Source organism: Hyperolius riggenbachi, chromosome 3 (assembly GCF_040937935.1).
Source record: "Hyperolius riggenbachi isolate aHypRig1 chromosome 3, aHypRig1.pri, whole genome shotgun sequence".
Classification (NCBI taxonomy): domain Eukaryota; kingdom Metazoa; phylum Chordata; class Amphibia; order Anura; family Hyperoliidae; genus Hyperolius; species Hyperolius riggenbachi.
The window spans coordinates 225,497,533-225,513,866 of NC_090648.1; the positions used below are offsets into that span (position 1 = coordinate 225,497,533).

Here is a 16,334-nt window from a genome sequence, read left to right on the forward strand (position 1 = left end):
CAGCAGGATAGCCAAGTAACTAGTATTGCTTAAAAGGAAATAAATATGGCAGCCTCCATATACCTCTCCCTTTATTTTAAAAATAATGTGAGTGGCCTGCCCACCATGCAGTGCAATGCCCAGTGATAAAATGTGAAAACTCCACATGCATGCACTTTACCCTATTTAGTTCTTTAAAGTCCATGGCAGCTCCTGATGTCTGGCACATCATAGGCACTCACCACCTGGCTGGCCAAGATGTGATCTCATCCAGCTAGGCATTGTGGCCGCAACAGGCTTACCATACCAATACAAAGGTAATTCTTTCAGGGTAGTAAAGCAGGCTAAAATTATCTTCTTCAAATAATCTACATGTTCATGTATGGAGAACGGGCACTCAGCTAGGTTGTGCTGTAATGAGCTGTCAAGTACATTGTAGCTATGCATGACAACAAGTCAGTATTGCACATGAACTGCAAACTGATGTGGAAAATAATCATTCTGACTTCTCTGCTGGTGTTATCATTTGGACAATTATTATAGTTACATATATCCACAAACAGCTCTCACAACATATAACAATAGGGTCTGTCTCTGTTGCTACTAGTGATGAGACAAACTGCCCAGTTTCATTTTGAATTGGATGATGTGATAATTCAGTTTAAAAATGTACATACCGGTAATTAAAATGACTATTTTTGTAAATAAAAAGATATGGCAGTCAAAAGGTGTTGCCTAATACTACTATTTAAAGGACCCCGCAAAAAAACACAGGGTCTTGAGATGCTTTGGCACTCCATGGATACTTCCTATACATGATAAGACAGACTTCTCCACTCTCCATGCCAATTCCTGAGATTAACGCCACTTTTGTACTGATCTTCATAGGTAGGGCAGGTTGCGCAGCAATAAGCTAAGCAGTGTGTTTGTATAGAGAACCCCTGGTAGACTGTCACCTGAAACAATCATGAATAATTATTCCAGGTATCAATAAACCCAAATGTGTACGCAGTCTTAGGGATGACATCCCAAATTATGTGTACCAATGAATACAAATGCATTTCTGGTATACAAGGGTGATGATTAGCCAATCAATTCTGCCAAGGGACATGTAACGATTGTGTAATTATTTCCGTGGTCAGCGCACAGGATGTGCACGGACACTGCGGAAATCCTCCACAAGCGTATAATCTGAGAGAACCCAGTAATGATGCTATGCACCTGCAGAGGGGAATTCCTGCCGGCAGATGGAGCTGTGGAGAACAGAGGAACAACCCCTCTGTACTGTCACAGATGCCAGATAGGAATTGTATGAGGGGAAGCAATGCAGGGCAAGATAGCCCTTAAAGAGAGAGAGCACAGAGACAGGGTGTATGTGTGTCCACTAGTCTAGTCGCCACCCAGCGACGATGAACACACAACAGTGAAGACCAAGTGGGAAAGCAATCGCAAGAGATGGCGATTGCCAACAGCGACACAAGACTGAATAAGCACAGAGAAGGAATGTATGTATGTCCACCAATCTAGTCGCCACTCAGCGACGGCGAACACACAACAGTGGAAACTAAGTGAGATCGCAATCGCAAGAGATGACGATTGCCAATGAGAATGAGCACAGGGACAGAATGTATGTGTGTGCACCAATCTAGTCGCCAACCAGCGACGGTGAACACACAACAGCAGAAACAAAGTAGGAACGCAATCGCAAGAGTGACGATTGCCAATAGTGACACAAGACTGAGTAAGACAGAGCACAAGTGTAGCAAGGAAGGCACAGCAAACAACAATGATCAGAACATCAAGGAAAATAACAAACGCTAGCTAAACGCGAACACCGCACTCATTCGCAACATCGAACGTGTTTAAGCACGATCACCACGCGTTAGGCGCCCAGTGATAAGCATGCCACCCTAACTAACCAATGAAACACAAACATGAACGCGAACGCTTGCTAAACGGTTACCTCACCAAGCCTACAGCAAGCGTTCGTACCAGACAAAACAGACAGATGGGGCTACCAGTAGCAACTGCTGCTCTGGCTAGCACCCCCTAAGGCAGAATATAGAAGGAACCACCGCTACTACCGCTAGAGCAGATGCAATCCAGACAGACAAACAGATGGGGCTACCAGTAGCAACCGCTGCTCTGACTAGCACCACTAAGGCAGAATATAGAAGGAACCACCGCTGCTACCGCTAGAGTGGATGCGATCCAGACAGACAAACAGATGGAGCAGCCAGCAGCAACCGCAGCTCTAGCCTACACTCCCAGATAGAGTATAGAATGATTTCCTGTCGACCGCCGCTGGCGACAAGACAATGACAAGACAGAACGATTCACGATCGCCAACCGCTGGCGACCGTGCAATCGCACAGACAAAACAGATAATACAACCTGACTGCACTAGAAGGGATGCCTAGTGCAGTCCCAAGGAATTACTCTAAGCTACTCTTAGCAAACAATAGCAAAGGCTGACACTCCAGGTGTTAGCAGGAACAAACCATCATGACCAGACAAGGATTCTGGGAGAGCAAGGTATTTATACTGCAAGCCTTCAAAGAAGGCAGGTAGACAATTTGCATGACACGTGTATGCAAATTCCTCAGCAGAGCAACTCTGAAACTTGCAAAGTGAAGACAGGTCTCTTTTCCAGAGACCTGTAGCCTTCAGACTTAAAGGGAACCTAAACTGGGAGGGATATGGATGTTTCCATTAAACAATACCAGTTGCCTGGCATCCTGCTGATATCTTTAGTTGCAGTAGTGGCTGAATTACACACCTGAAACAAGCATGCAGGTAATCCAGTCTGACTTCAATCAGAGCACCTGATCTGCATGCTTGTTGAGGGGCTGTGACTTAAAGTATTAGAGACACGGCATCAGCAGGGGAGTCAGGCAACTCTTAATATTTTAAAAGGAAAAATTCATATCCTTCACAGTTTAGGTTCCCTTTAAGGAATGGTCAAACAGCTGTCTGCCTGTGCAGACAGCTGAGCGGATCATTACAGGACACACAAAAGGCAGGGACTGTTTCTGTGACTAACAGTATACCCACATTCCCACTATAAATGCATCAGTAAATCTGAGTAGAGCCTGTGTCCTGGTGGATATTTTGAAACTAAAATGGAATTACCCATCCAAACACCCTAAAAACAGAAACAACTACATTTTCATCTAAATAGCATTTTTAAACAAAAATTGATGTATTCAATTTCTAGAGCTTATTTCTACTAGTAGCTTATGTCATTATGCAAATAATATATATTAAAGTGAAACTGTAACCAATAATTTAACTTCATCCCAATCAGTAGCTTATACCCCCTTTCCCATGAGAAATCTTTTCCTTTTCACAAACGGATCATCAGGGGACTCTGTAAGGCTGATATTGCGGTGAAAGTCCTCCCACAGTGTGATACCAGGACCATGGCGAGCCCACTAATGCAGTTGTGCGCAGTTGTGTCCGCTTTTCAGCAACACATCAATTTTACAGGTGCTGAAAAGCGGACACAACTGTGCACAACTGCGTTAGTGGGCTCATTCACTAAGTGTATAGTTTACTATGAAATGGGAATTATGTTTTTCTTACACAAATTACTTCACTTTGGAACAAAGGCAAGTAGGATAACTACATGAAAAGCAAAGAGATGAGAGATTTTTTTTAATCATATCAGGTTTATTAGAAATGCAATATCATAGCCATAAAATAGTTACACTGTACATCACACAGTGACACAGGACAGCACAAAGCAGTAATTCCCCCTGGATACATGCTGCAGGCTAGGTGAGCACAAACTCACCCAAATCATGTGCAATATGCTTTAAACCCGACATGTCAAAATAACAAAGCAAAAAAATAATAAAAATAGTATATGTACATTGGGTACATGCAATAATAACTATGCCTTCAACTGACTAACATGTGACCCCTAGAACTGGACAAGTAACCCTAGAGCACATGGCCACCTCCAGAGACATACCAAATTATACCCCCAAATTATCTAGTTGGTCAGATTTTTTGTATTAGGCAAGCTCATCCAATCTGTCCATATTTTGTGAAACTTGAGAGAGAGTTTTTTTTATTATATGGTATGTGTTATATGTGACTGTACCTCCACTTAATTAAAACAGATAATTCAGAAGTTGATGGGCAGCAGCGCAGCACAGCAAGGTTTAGCAGTTTTTGCTTCTAAAATTGGGATTTTTCCCCCAATTTCAAGGCATTGGCATTTTGTACACAATAATAACTCAATCCTGTTGTCTCCATCAGCACCACCAGTACATTTTCGAGAGATTCAGTCAGGACTGCAAGGATGGTGACAGCTTAGGCAATCACTGCTGCAGCACTTTGGAGTATCAGGCTTCCAAGCCCATTAGTTATTAACAGGTGGTTCTCCAAACTTAAACATCCAACCAAAAAATTATTCTGGTGAACATGCAATTTGTAACCTCAATCCAACTTTAGAAGAAATCTTTATATAGATACATGTATCTGGGTGTCTTGCATAATAAATTATTTCAGTATATAATATATGCCCATTTAACATTAAAAAATGTATTTGTATGGATATAAAAAAAATGTCTTTGGGCATCAAAGAAAACTCACCTGTAGGGAGAAAAGTACATACTTACATTCCCAGGAGGGCTTGCAATGGTCCTCGGTCATCTTCTTTTTTATTTCACAGGTGTCTCCCCCCCTCATCGGTGAGCATCATCACAGTCTCCATGGCTGACGGCTTTTGGTCACTCAAACTTTAAGAATGGCAAGAGGGTAGCGGCCCTCTCAATCCAAGCTGCCACCTTATCTTCCTATAGTGCCAGTTATCACAAGGGACAGTATGTGGCACTGATCTTAGCAGGTGTGGCTACAAGATCTTCACTGATACTACACTGGTAAAGGGGAGAAGACACCTGCAGATAAAAATAGAAGAGGACTGAGGACCAATGGGAGCGTACCTGGGGACGTGAGTATAAACATTTCTCCTTACAGATACATTTAAAGTGTAACTGCAACTTAGCCTTCTACTGTCTAATGTAATTCCACATTACTTCTGCTAAGACAAGGTAATAGGGCATCCAGTTATGGAAAACCAGAACCCCCAGGATATTTATAGTGATAAAGGAACCCAAAGGCCCACTAATGGAAAAGCACTGCAAAGCACAAATTTTACTTCATAGAAAAGTATTTGCCAATGGTATTTGCCAATTTTGTCACCACATAAGGGAGAGGCAACACCAATAATGATCTGAATATTCCACCCAGTGTACTTAGGTGAATCACTAGGTTTGTTCCTATTTGCATCTATGGAGATGACATTTGCAAATCAGAGTCATTTATTTTGCCAAGTACTAAGGGGGTTTGTACCCGGAATTGGTTTTGGCAACTACAGGTTGGAAGGTGGAAGGATGGGATGGATAATGTCCGAAAGCCAAGAGCCGAGGCTGCCATATTATGGCGCCACCCACCAGTCACACTTGGCAATCATCTGTCATCCCTAAGGAGACATTGAAAAGGGGGCGGGGGGCAGTGGGAGGCAAAGGTTCAGCAGTGATGACATTATTCACGGTTACATACTGCTGTTGTGCTTTGATCACAAATTACAGAGGCAAGCTTTTTCATGAAGCATTGTAACTATAAACAAGGAATAGATAAGTTTCCTTACCGTAGAGCTGTTTGGTTACTTAGATATAATACACACATGCATTGGAGCTGCAGGGTCATAGGTAAATTACATTGGGATAGAAGTAGGTGGACTGTATGAGGAATAAGATCAGGGAAACGTGTGTAAGGCTTGACAAGTTGTGTCCACAATCAGTCTCTATGCCCCAATCTAGTGCCGTGACTCTAAGCCTGGCCCATGGTCTTCACCTATAGACAAGCTATAGACACTTTATTTGTCTCCTGACTACAGTTACCACAGGTCTTAACGTGCAAGGCATACAGACTGAAGTAGAGTGGACAGTAACCCCCCAGAGCCCCACTGAATCATGGATCAACAGAGTTCAAGAGTTCACTAGTGTTAAACTGTAATAGTACCTTGATGATGAAGATGAGGCCCACAATGTTGACAGACAGTCAGCAGATCCAAGTGACAGGCAATGGTCGGTTCATGCAGCAAACAAGAGTGTCCAGGTAACCAGCAAAGGTCAGTCCAGGCAGCAAGCAAGAGTATCCAGGTAACAAGCAAAGGTTGGTTCAGACAGCAAGCAAAAGTATCCAGGTAACAAGCAAAGGTCAGTTCAGGTAGCAGGCAAGAGTGGTTGAAAACAATCCAAGGGCCCATTCCAGATAATCACAATATTAGTAAGTGCACACCCAGCAACTAGCCACAGCTATGCTATCACGGGCGATGACTGGGAGCACTCAGTACGTTTAAATACAACTATCATCCAATCAGTGGTCGGCCACACTCCACACATCCAATCAGACAACAGTATCCTGCCTAAGTGTCAGCTGTAAATATCAGCTGACACTGCGCTGTCAGCTGACCGCAGTCAGCTGACTACTGTTTACCTTTGTGAAGGGCGTACTGAGAACGCGTCCTTCGTCTATCAGAAAGTGCAGCCTGTGCCCCAGCCTGCACATTATCATCATCAGGGAACAAGAGCCAAGACCCGGGAGTAGAGGTCTCAGCCCGGCTCTCGGCACAACTTTCAGCCTAAACAGATAAGTTCCTTACAATGGCCTCAATTCACTAAGATCATGCTAGAGATAATAAGGCAATCGAAAACTTACCTCCACACAGTAAGAGAGTTATCTTATCTCTTCATTCCTTAAGTTACCTCCTCTGTAGTTAATTTACCTCCTCTGTAGTTAATTTACCTCCTCTGTAGTTATTTTCACACGCAGTTAATAAACAGCCTGTCTTTAACTGTGGAGTTATTTTAAGGAATGAAGAGTTAACTTAAAGACAGAAGAGTTAACTTTAGGTTTGCCTGAGGTAAAATGTTTCCTGAATACTACATGCCTTATCACCATGGTGATAACTCTAGAAACGTTATTAAAGACAGGAGATAAGCTTAGTGAATTGAGGCCAATGTGTTTATTGTACGTTATTCTAGACTGTAATTTCACTTTCAGTTAACCTGGTTAAGTAAGGTGTGTGCAGATTTCTAATTTTGTGTTGTGTTTTTTGCCCTACTCATGTCCTTGTATCATATTCACACAATGAAGTATGAAACAAAAATGATTATTAAAAGAGTATTGTCAAACTGGGTATGGTAATCAAAGTAGAATCAAGCCACTAACCTACAAGTAGCTGCCTTAGGCATGCAAAAAAGGCAACATTTCTGTCTACATCACAAACCTATGCACACACACCTCCAATACATCCACCTGAAGGCTGTGCTCTCAAAGAGGACTAAGGTCCTGCCCCTGTGTGCAAACTATCCACAGTGCTGTTACACAGAAGTGGGAACTGTCTAATGATACTGGAGTCCACTGTCCTGATAGTCCACTTTCTAGAAGTGCTCATTTATATTTTACAGTGCACTGCAAAAAAAACCCTATTTTTTCATATACATTGTTATATGCATTAAAAATACACATTATACTGGCAATAAACGTAGTCAGGCATAAAGGTCCCTAAACTGGAGTTTTAAGAGGGCTAAAACTATTTGTTTCTATACCTGTAGATTTCTCCAGTCCTTCCTTAAAGCAAATCTTATGTGTAAATAAATTTATTGTGAGAAAACGCGGAAAAGCCGCCGCGTGTACTAGCAGCAAGGCGGCTGATTCCGCGTCCAATGCGGCGGTCTGTACACGGAAGCGTGCATCTAGTGACATGGCAGAACGCGGAAAATCCGCCGTATGTATTGATGGCGAGGCGGCTGGTTCCGCGTCCAGCGCGGCGGTTTGCACACAGCAGCGTGCGGCTGGGGTGGCTGAGCCTGTTAGTTCACATAGGTTTAGGAATACACGCGCGCGCGCTGAAAGGCAGAGCTTTTATGATGGTCAAGGGGGGATCAGCTGACCAGGCTGGTCAGCTGACCTCAGAGCTGGTAACCATTGGTTGATCACTTTAGGGCGGCGCCTGAGAGCACTGCTCTATATATGGTTACTGCTGACCACTCTCAAATTGTCTGCCGTTGCGATCACTACGTGCAAGCACTCAGACCTTAGTCAGATCCAACAGTGTGTTTGAACCAGGAGGACCTGGGGATTCACACGGAGCCAGATTACTTGTGTTATTATTCTGTTATACTTCAGACTAGTTCCAGGGTGTAGAGACCACGGACCTCACACCCAAGACTAGGGAACTTGTGTTATTATTCTGTTATACTTCAGACTAGATCCAGGGTGTAGAGACCACGGACCTCACACCCAAGTCTAGGCATTGTTTGATATTTGTTATGACCTGTTGCTTTCCTGACTATCCCTCTGCTTTCTGATTCGGTACCACGCATATCTGATTTCTCGTTGCCAAACCCTGCCTGCCCTGGATACCGAATCAGCCTTCTGTCTTTTGTACTTTGTCTGTCCGTGTGTTGCCGACCTGGCTTGCCCGACCTCGAGAGCTATCTCTCTCCACTTAAGAGATAGTCTCCAGATCTGTCAGTGACATCCACCTCCAGGTGTCACTCACTCTCTGGTTCTTCCTACCTGCTGCTTGACTCCACCCCTTGGAGAGTCTCAGGCTGCTGGAAGGTTTCCGTACTCTCTATAGCAGTACTTCCTGTACTGCCTAGGGCCACCTGCTCTTCAGGTGGTTACTCAAAGTCTTACTGTTACACCAAACACTCACAATACACTTTATTAGAGGTGTCCAGAGGTTAGCACTATATCTGTATTATTGGTGATTCTGCAGATCATCCATAATCAGGTATAGATCTGTATTTTTGGTGATACTGCAGATCACCAATAATCAGATCCTCTCTGCGAGCTGACACCGATCGTTACATTTATGGATAATGAATTGTATGTGTACTACGGATAATAAATAGAACATTTGCAGCAAAGAAAAGAGTCTGATGTTGTTTTCCAGTACAGGAAGAGTTAACAAGCTTGAGTTGTTATCTATACAAAAGAGCTGATCTGAGCTAACTAACACTGCTGTCAAAATGTAGGTACCTACCAGTACCTTACACAACCATTAGTCCAATTTGTTGCATTCGGGAAGCCTCAGAAGCCCTGACTATACTGTAACTAGCACAATGGGTCCTCAGTGTTTTCAATCTGTACGGAATCCTTCCCTTCAAACACAAAGCCACTTCCTGTTACCTCCTGCCTTCCTAGCCCTTCTGCAGAACCTCCTTGGTCTCATGGTGCCCATACACGGTACAATAAAAACATTCAATTTTTCTGTTTATTGGACCAAAACGATCGAATCAAAAAGATTTTTTTTTTCCGATCAAGAAAAACGAACGATTATCCAATTTTTTCAATAAAAAATCCGATTGGACATGTTGGAAAAATCTTTATATTAAATCTAATGGAATAATCTAACGAAATTATCTAATCGAAAAAAAAATGAACAAATTGTATCATGTATAGGCACCATAAGGTAGCCAAGATGCAGAGATCTAATGAGCACATCTCTTCCTTTACCCCTTTCCTCTCTAGGGTTACTTTAAGCATCCAGTGCTGTTGCACATCATTTACGCAGTTCGCCCAGTCACTTGGGCTAGTCAGTCTTGTCAATTAATTTGGCCCTTCAGTCCTGTCGGTCACTTGTGCCAGTCCATCCTGCCAGTCATTTGTGCCAGTCTGGTACTGCAGTCCATCTCGGGATAAAGTAAACCACTGCTATCTGGGCTCTGTCCCTCTGCATGGAGGGACTCACCCACACACTGCTGTCAGTGCTTCCAGCCTTGTGCCATCTTCTTGTCATGCATTCTTTATTCAGCAATCAGTATTTTGTTCTGATACTATGTGGGAAAGATGCGCAAATACATGTGGCCTACGGGTTGGGGACCCCTGTGCTACGGCATCTCTAAAAATCCCCAGGCATCCCAAGTCAGGATATCACTAGGAAACCTGGACTAGATTACTTGGACATTTTCTGCTAGGCCATAACAAATTACAGCCATAGGTCATAGGAAGTGTGTGGAAGGGGGGGGGGGGGAGGGGGAGTATTGCAGTCTTCTGCATGCAACAATAAACTCTGGCTATCCTGGATTTATTAAGAAAAAATGTGGATGAATGCATGCAACGATATTCAGACAACTTCTAATTTGCGTACTTCTCAGCCCCCTCGCTGTGCTTTGATACGAGCCAGGTAAGGATGTCAATTCCTATCCACCTAATAGCAGGCTATTTGTAGGTAATTCAGTCCAAGTTTTCTGGATCTGATATTCCCGCTGGAGACTATTGACGAACTTTGGAGATGTGTTAGTAGATGAGGCCCTTTGTGTGATCTCATAGCAGTAAGCAGCTACGTGTTTATTATCACTTCAGAGACAGCTGGAAAATGATGGAGCTGGGCTAGCCAAAACTGGCCCAACAGTGCAGAGAATAATAAGTAAAAGCTCATATCATTTCTAAATAGGATTGGATACAGTGACACTTCACTGTGTGTCTTACCTCATAGATCACAGCGCCTCTCTCCCCTATTTTGTCTTCATTCTAGTTTGCTTTTAATATTAAGGAGCATTATTTGCCAGTTCTTGCTTGAAATTCTTGGCTGTACTGGCCTAGTGACTTCCCTGCACCCCCTCCTCCACATGCCCATCTTATTAGACAGCTTGCACCATATGATTAGCCCTGCACACAGCCTACTTGTCTATGTCATGAAACTTCCTTACATAGTTTTCCAAAACAGAACAGCACGCTCACATTTCTCTACATTTCCCTTTATCGATTCATCACCATTTCACACCAATCCTCCGAACAGCATCCTTACACATGCATGCTTCGCTTTCCTCCCAGCACACGCAGCTTACACCCACAGATCACACACCCCCTTTCTAATCATTTCCTCCACCAGTATTCCTTCCCTCCATCACTCACATTCTCCAGTGGGTGCCTTTATTACCATTTCATTTCTTCTCTCAGTGCTCCACTCCCCCTATCCTTTCCATCCCCTCTGCTCACACTTTTCACATTCTCTCTCTCTGCTTCTCTAGCAATCCTCGCAACCTTATTACCATGGTGATGTCGCTGTGAGCTCTCTTTCTGAAACTGAAGAGAAGGTAAAAAAGAGAGAAGAGAATGAGAGAGAGGTAAGAAGAGAGTGCCAGAGCACAGATGCAGTTGTTTTTGGGGTACCATTATTTAGTGTCTGTGTGGGCCTTAAGAGTTTGGGATGAAGTAGGGGCAGGGGGGCAGCTGAAGTGAGTGACAGCAGAAGAGAGGTGGGAAGATTTAGTGGCACAGAGAGAAAATGTGACATGGGGAAAGGATTTGCTGCATAGAAGGACAGAAATTCATAACTAGTGAGCAAGAGTGGTGCAGAAGATTAGAATATGTATGCTGAGCGTTTATGGCAAAAAGTGAGGCAGTCCAATCTCTCCCTGAGAAGCCAGATAGAGAGGACAGCAGGAAGAACATGTGAGAGGCCCAGATGCTCTTCCCTCTGTCGCAATCAGCAGCATCCTCTTCCTTGCCTGTCCTGCCATAGGACTTGTCATACACACAGGCTCATCTCTCTCTGTCTTCTCTGGTCCTTTTTATTTGAGTAAATGAAAATGTGTCTTGTGGTGTCATTGTGTATCACTGTGACTGTTAACGCAGCAGTGTGAGTGGGTAGGTAATTGCGTGGGGCATGTATGTGTATGGTTGTGTAGGTGTGCAGTATATGAAAGCATGGAAATGCACGTCATTGTTCATGTTAAATGTATGATTGTGTAGGTATGTGAATTATTTTGTTTCGCCTGTCAGAGTGCCCATTACAGCAAGCTAAAGTACTTGGCTAATGCCACAGGAATAAATAGACAAATTGCAGTGACGGAGGTCAGATATCTGCCTGTGACGGCACAGATTGTCATCATTAGAGGTTGGGGGGTCAGACAATGATATAACAATTCTGCCTTGACCACTGACATTTAGATGGAACTGAAAAGATAGCTTCGGCCTGCACTTAAATGCTGGATGCTTTAAATATAACTTGTAAACCATTTGTGATAGGATATAATTAAGGCTGTTCTGGATAATGCCTCTATCAGGATGAGTTTCTATATAACATACATGCCACAGAAGTCTGTAGAAAAACCTCTAGGCTGAGACCTACTGACAGTCAAGCAGGGAATTAATTTAATTTTATTCCCTGCACCCTTACACCCCCCCTCAAAAAATAAGCTGAAAGATACTTTTTCTGTGCAGGGTATGTAACTTTACCATTGCTGTGCTGTTATTAGAGTGTCAATCGTGTGAAGAGGAGGTGACAATTTAAAGATTGACATTTGCAAAAACAGACACCATGTAAAAACTGCGCAATAGTGATTGTGTACTGTACAGGCTGCTAATGCTGGTAATTTCAAAGCAGCTATTCATCCATCTTTTAAGAATGTAAAGGAGAAATCTTTTCAAAGAGAAGCCAGTTTTTTTTCCTGTTTCTGGAGGTGCACAGTAAAATACATGTTAACATCGAAGCAGAACTCCAGATAGGGACGTAGCAATAGCCAAAGAAGCTGTGATGGAACTCAGGAGGAAGTAAGGGGGCACTTCGATCCCATTTGGGCATTTTTGTGTCTTCCTTACCCTGTCAGTGCTAGGCACTAGTACTTAAATCAGGGAGTGAAGCTCAGGAAGTGGCCATTGATGGTGCTGTGCTGAGCGTTGCAACATTCATACTAAAAGCATGAAAAATGTAGAGATTTGGGTATTCTTAATTGCATGTATGGGAGATGTGCTGTCCAACACAGGCTAACTGCAAGCTTTGCATCTGTTGGATGCAACTGTCTTCCCCTGCTTCTAAGGGCTTTATGTGCACCGTATGTATATTATGTGACTTTGCATTGTCCTGTCGAATGTTGTAACTGCTGATGAATAACATACAGTGGTGTGAAAAACTATTTGCCCCCTTCCTGATTTCTTATTCTTTTGCAGGTTTGTCACACTTAAATGTTTTTGCTCATCAAAAACCGTTAACTATTAGTCAAGATAACATCATTGAACACAAAATGCAGTTTTAAATGATGGTTTTTATTATTTAGTGAGAAAAAAAACCTCAAAACCTACATGGCCCTGTGTGAAAAAGAAATTGCCCCCTGAACCTAATAACTGGTTGGGCAACCCTTAGCAGCAATAACTGCAATCAAGCATTTGCGATAACTTGCAACGAGTCTTTTACAGCGCTCTGGAGGAATTTTGGCCCACTCATCTTTGCAGAATTGTTGTAATTCAATTATTTGAGGGTTTTCTAGCATGAACCGCCTTTTTAAGGTCATGCCACAACATCTCAATAGGATTCAGGTCAGGACTTTGACTAGGCCACTCCAAAGTGTTCATTTTGTTTTTCTTCAGCCATTCAGAGGTGGATTTGCTGCTGTGTTTTGGGTCATTGTCCTGCTGCAGCACCCAATATCACTTCAGCTTGAGTTGACGAACAGATGGCCGGACATTCTCCTTCAGGATTTTTGGTAGACAGTAGAATTCATGGTTCCATCTATCACAGCAAGCCTTCCAGGTCCTGAAGCAGCAAAACAACCCCAGACCATCATACTACCACCACCATATTTTACTGTTGGTATGATGTTCTTTTGCTGAAATGCTGTGTTACTTCTACGCCAGATGTAACGGGACAGGCACCTGCCAAAAAGTTAAACTTTTGTCTCGTCGGTCCACAACGTATTTTTCCAAAAGTCTTGGCAATCATTGAGATGTTTTTTAGCAAAGTTGAGACGGGCCTTAATGTTCTTTTTGCTTAAAAGTGGTTTGCGCCTTGGATATCTGCCATGCAGGCCGTTTTTGCCCAGTCTCTTTCTTATGGTGGAGTCGTGAACACTGACCTTAATTGAGGCAAGTGAGGCCTGCAGTTCTTTAGATGTTGTCCTGGGTCTTTTGTGGCCTCTCGGATGAGTTTTCTCTGCGCTCTTGGGGTAATTTTGGTCGGCCGGCCACTCCTGGGAAGGTTCATCACTGTTCCATGTTTTTGCCATTTGTGGATAATGGCTCTCACTGTGGTTCGCTGGAGTCCCAAAGCTTTAGAAATGGCTTTATAACCTTTACCAGACTGATAGATCTCAATTACAGTACTGTGTTCTCATTTGTTCCTGAATTTCTTTGGATCTTGGCATGATGTCTAGCTTTTGAGGTGCTTTTGATCTACTTCTCTGTGTCAGATAGCTCCTATTTAAGTGATTTCTTGATTGAAACAGGTGTGGCAGTAATCAGGCCTGGGGGTGACTACAGAAATTGAACTCAGGTGTGATAAACCACAGTTAAGTTATTTTTTAACAAGGGGGGGCAATCACTTTTTCACACAGGGCCATGTAGATTTTGAGTTTTTTTTCCTCACTAAATAATAAAAACCATCATTTAAAACTGCATTTTGTGTTCAATTATGTTATCTTTGACTAATAGTTAACGGTTTTTGATGAGCAGAAACATTTAAGTGTGAAAAACATGCAAAAGAATAAGAAATCAGGAAGGGGGCAAATAGTTTTTCACACCACTGTATATAGTCTAATTTACTTGCCATTTTATTTGTAATATTGCTGTGTCATTGTTGCCATGTTATATCATCAGTTGGGTGAAAGTACTATTCATTCTTGCAACTTTATAGTTACTTGTCACTACACCCTACCCATGTATGTTACTGCATAGTTATTGACACATTGGTTATGTCCTGTACGTGTGCCTTCCCCTTATTATGCCTAAGCACCTCCCGATTGAGTGCCCACTTGCTAAAGCTTACAGTATTATGCTGGCCATACACCAATAGATTTGTTGTAGATCAAGAAAATATCTCCATGTAGCATAGTGGTTGGGCTTCACAGTACTTGAGTCATGGTTTCCACTATTGGCTTGGACACTATATTTAGCCTTTTTAATTTGTCTTGTTGTTCAATAAAATCGTTTGGATGTCACCCATTAGGAGTGTGTGGATACTACTTCAAAACCACTGGCTTGGACACTATCTATATCAAGTTTATATGTTGTTTGCATGGGTTTTCTCTGGGCAGTCTGATTTCCTTCTATATTCCAAAAACATACTAATAAGTTAATTCTTTATCTTTCTATTGGGCTAGGTTCACAGTGGTCATTTGCATAACGCACAGGTTACGATGAGTGTGAACTGTAATGGAGACTGGACATAGACTTTAATACAAAGCCTGCATGCAGCGAGTTAGAATAACATGATCAGTTATAACGCAGTACTGTGAACAGCTCATAGAATGGTATGGGCATTGAGTTGTAATGCAAAATTATTCTGCAACGCAATGATCACTCTGAACTAGCCCTAAGTCTATACATGTGAGTGGGCTATTACCATTGTGAAACCATTCTAGTTCCAGAAGTAGTATGTTAGAAAAAGGTCTTGATTGTTGCCTACAAAATGAAAGGACATTGAAATTTGCCACTTCTCAGATCATATCAGAATTATGTGCAGACATCTGGTTTCAGAGTTCGACTTGTTGAGATGAAGGTAGGGGAAGGCCACTGTATACATTGTGTATAATATATGTATATTACACTTAGGTAGCAGCACTGATTGACAATCAATTTCACATGCTGTTGTGCAAATGGAATAGACAACAGGTGGACATTATGGGCAATAAGCAATAAATCCCCAATAAAGGAGTGGTTTTGCAGGTGGTGACCACAGACCACTTCTCAGTTCCTATGCTTTCTGGCTGATGTTTTTGGTCACTTTTGAAGTAGTAGTAGCATGAAACGGAGTCTACAACCTACACAAGTGGCTCAGGTATTGCAGCTCATCCAGGATGGCACATCAGTGCAAGCTGTGGCAAGAATGTTTGCTGTCTCTGTCAGCGTAGTGTCCAGAGCATAAAGGCGATACCAGGAGATAGGTCAGTACATCAGGAGACATGGAGGAGGCTGTAGGAGGGCAACAACCCAGCAGCAGGACCGCTAACACCGCTTTGTTCAAGGAGGAACAGGAGGAGCACCTCCAGAGCCCTGCAAAATGACCTCCAGTGGGCCACAAATGTGCATGTGTCTGCTCAAACAGTCAGAAACAGAATCCATGAGGGTTTTATGAGGGCCCAACGTCCACAGATGGTGGTTATGCTTACAGCCCAACACCTTAGCATTTGCTAGCAGACACTACTGGTGCCCTGTGCTCTTCACAGATGAAAACAGCTTTACACTGAGCACATGTGACAGACGTGACAGAGTCTGGAGACGCCGTGGAGAACATTCTGCTGCCTGCAACAGCCTCCGGCATGACCGGTTTGGCAGTGGGTCAGTAATGGTGTGGGTTGGCATTTCTTTGGGGGGCCACAAAGCCCTTGATG

General features: G+C 42.9%; 1 protein-coding gene across 7 annotated transcripts in view; it reads left to right on the forward strand.

Annotated features, from left to right (window-relative positions):
• SHANK3 (SH3 and multiple ankyrin repeat domains 3) overlaps positions 1 to 16,334 on the forward strand; it is a 597,458-nt gene that overhangs the window by 93,522 nt on the left and 487,602 nt on the right. For 4 of the 7 annotated variants that reach the window (XM_068275861.1, XM_068275857.1, XM_068275862.1 and 1 more), the window contains exon 1: positions 4,905 to 4,939. The exons of 2 other annotated variants lie outside the window; for them this stretch is intronic. In XM_068275861.1, the coding sequence (XP_068131962.1) occupies positions 4,920 to 4,939 (20 nt within the window). In that variant the 5' untranslated portion in view covers positions 4,905 to 4,919. Of the gene's footprint in view, positions 1 to 4,904; positions 4,940 to 11,066; positions 11,136 to 16,334 lie in introns of those variants that run through there. One more of the 7 variants, XM_068275858.1, reaches the window with a different exon arrangement.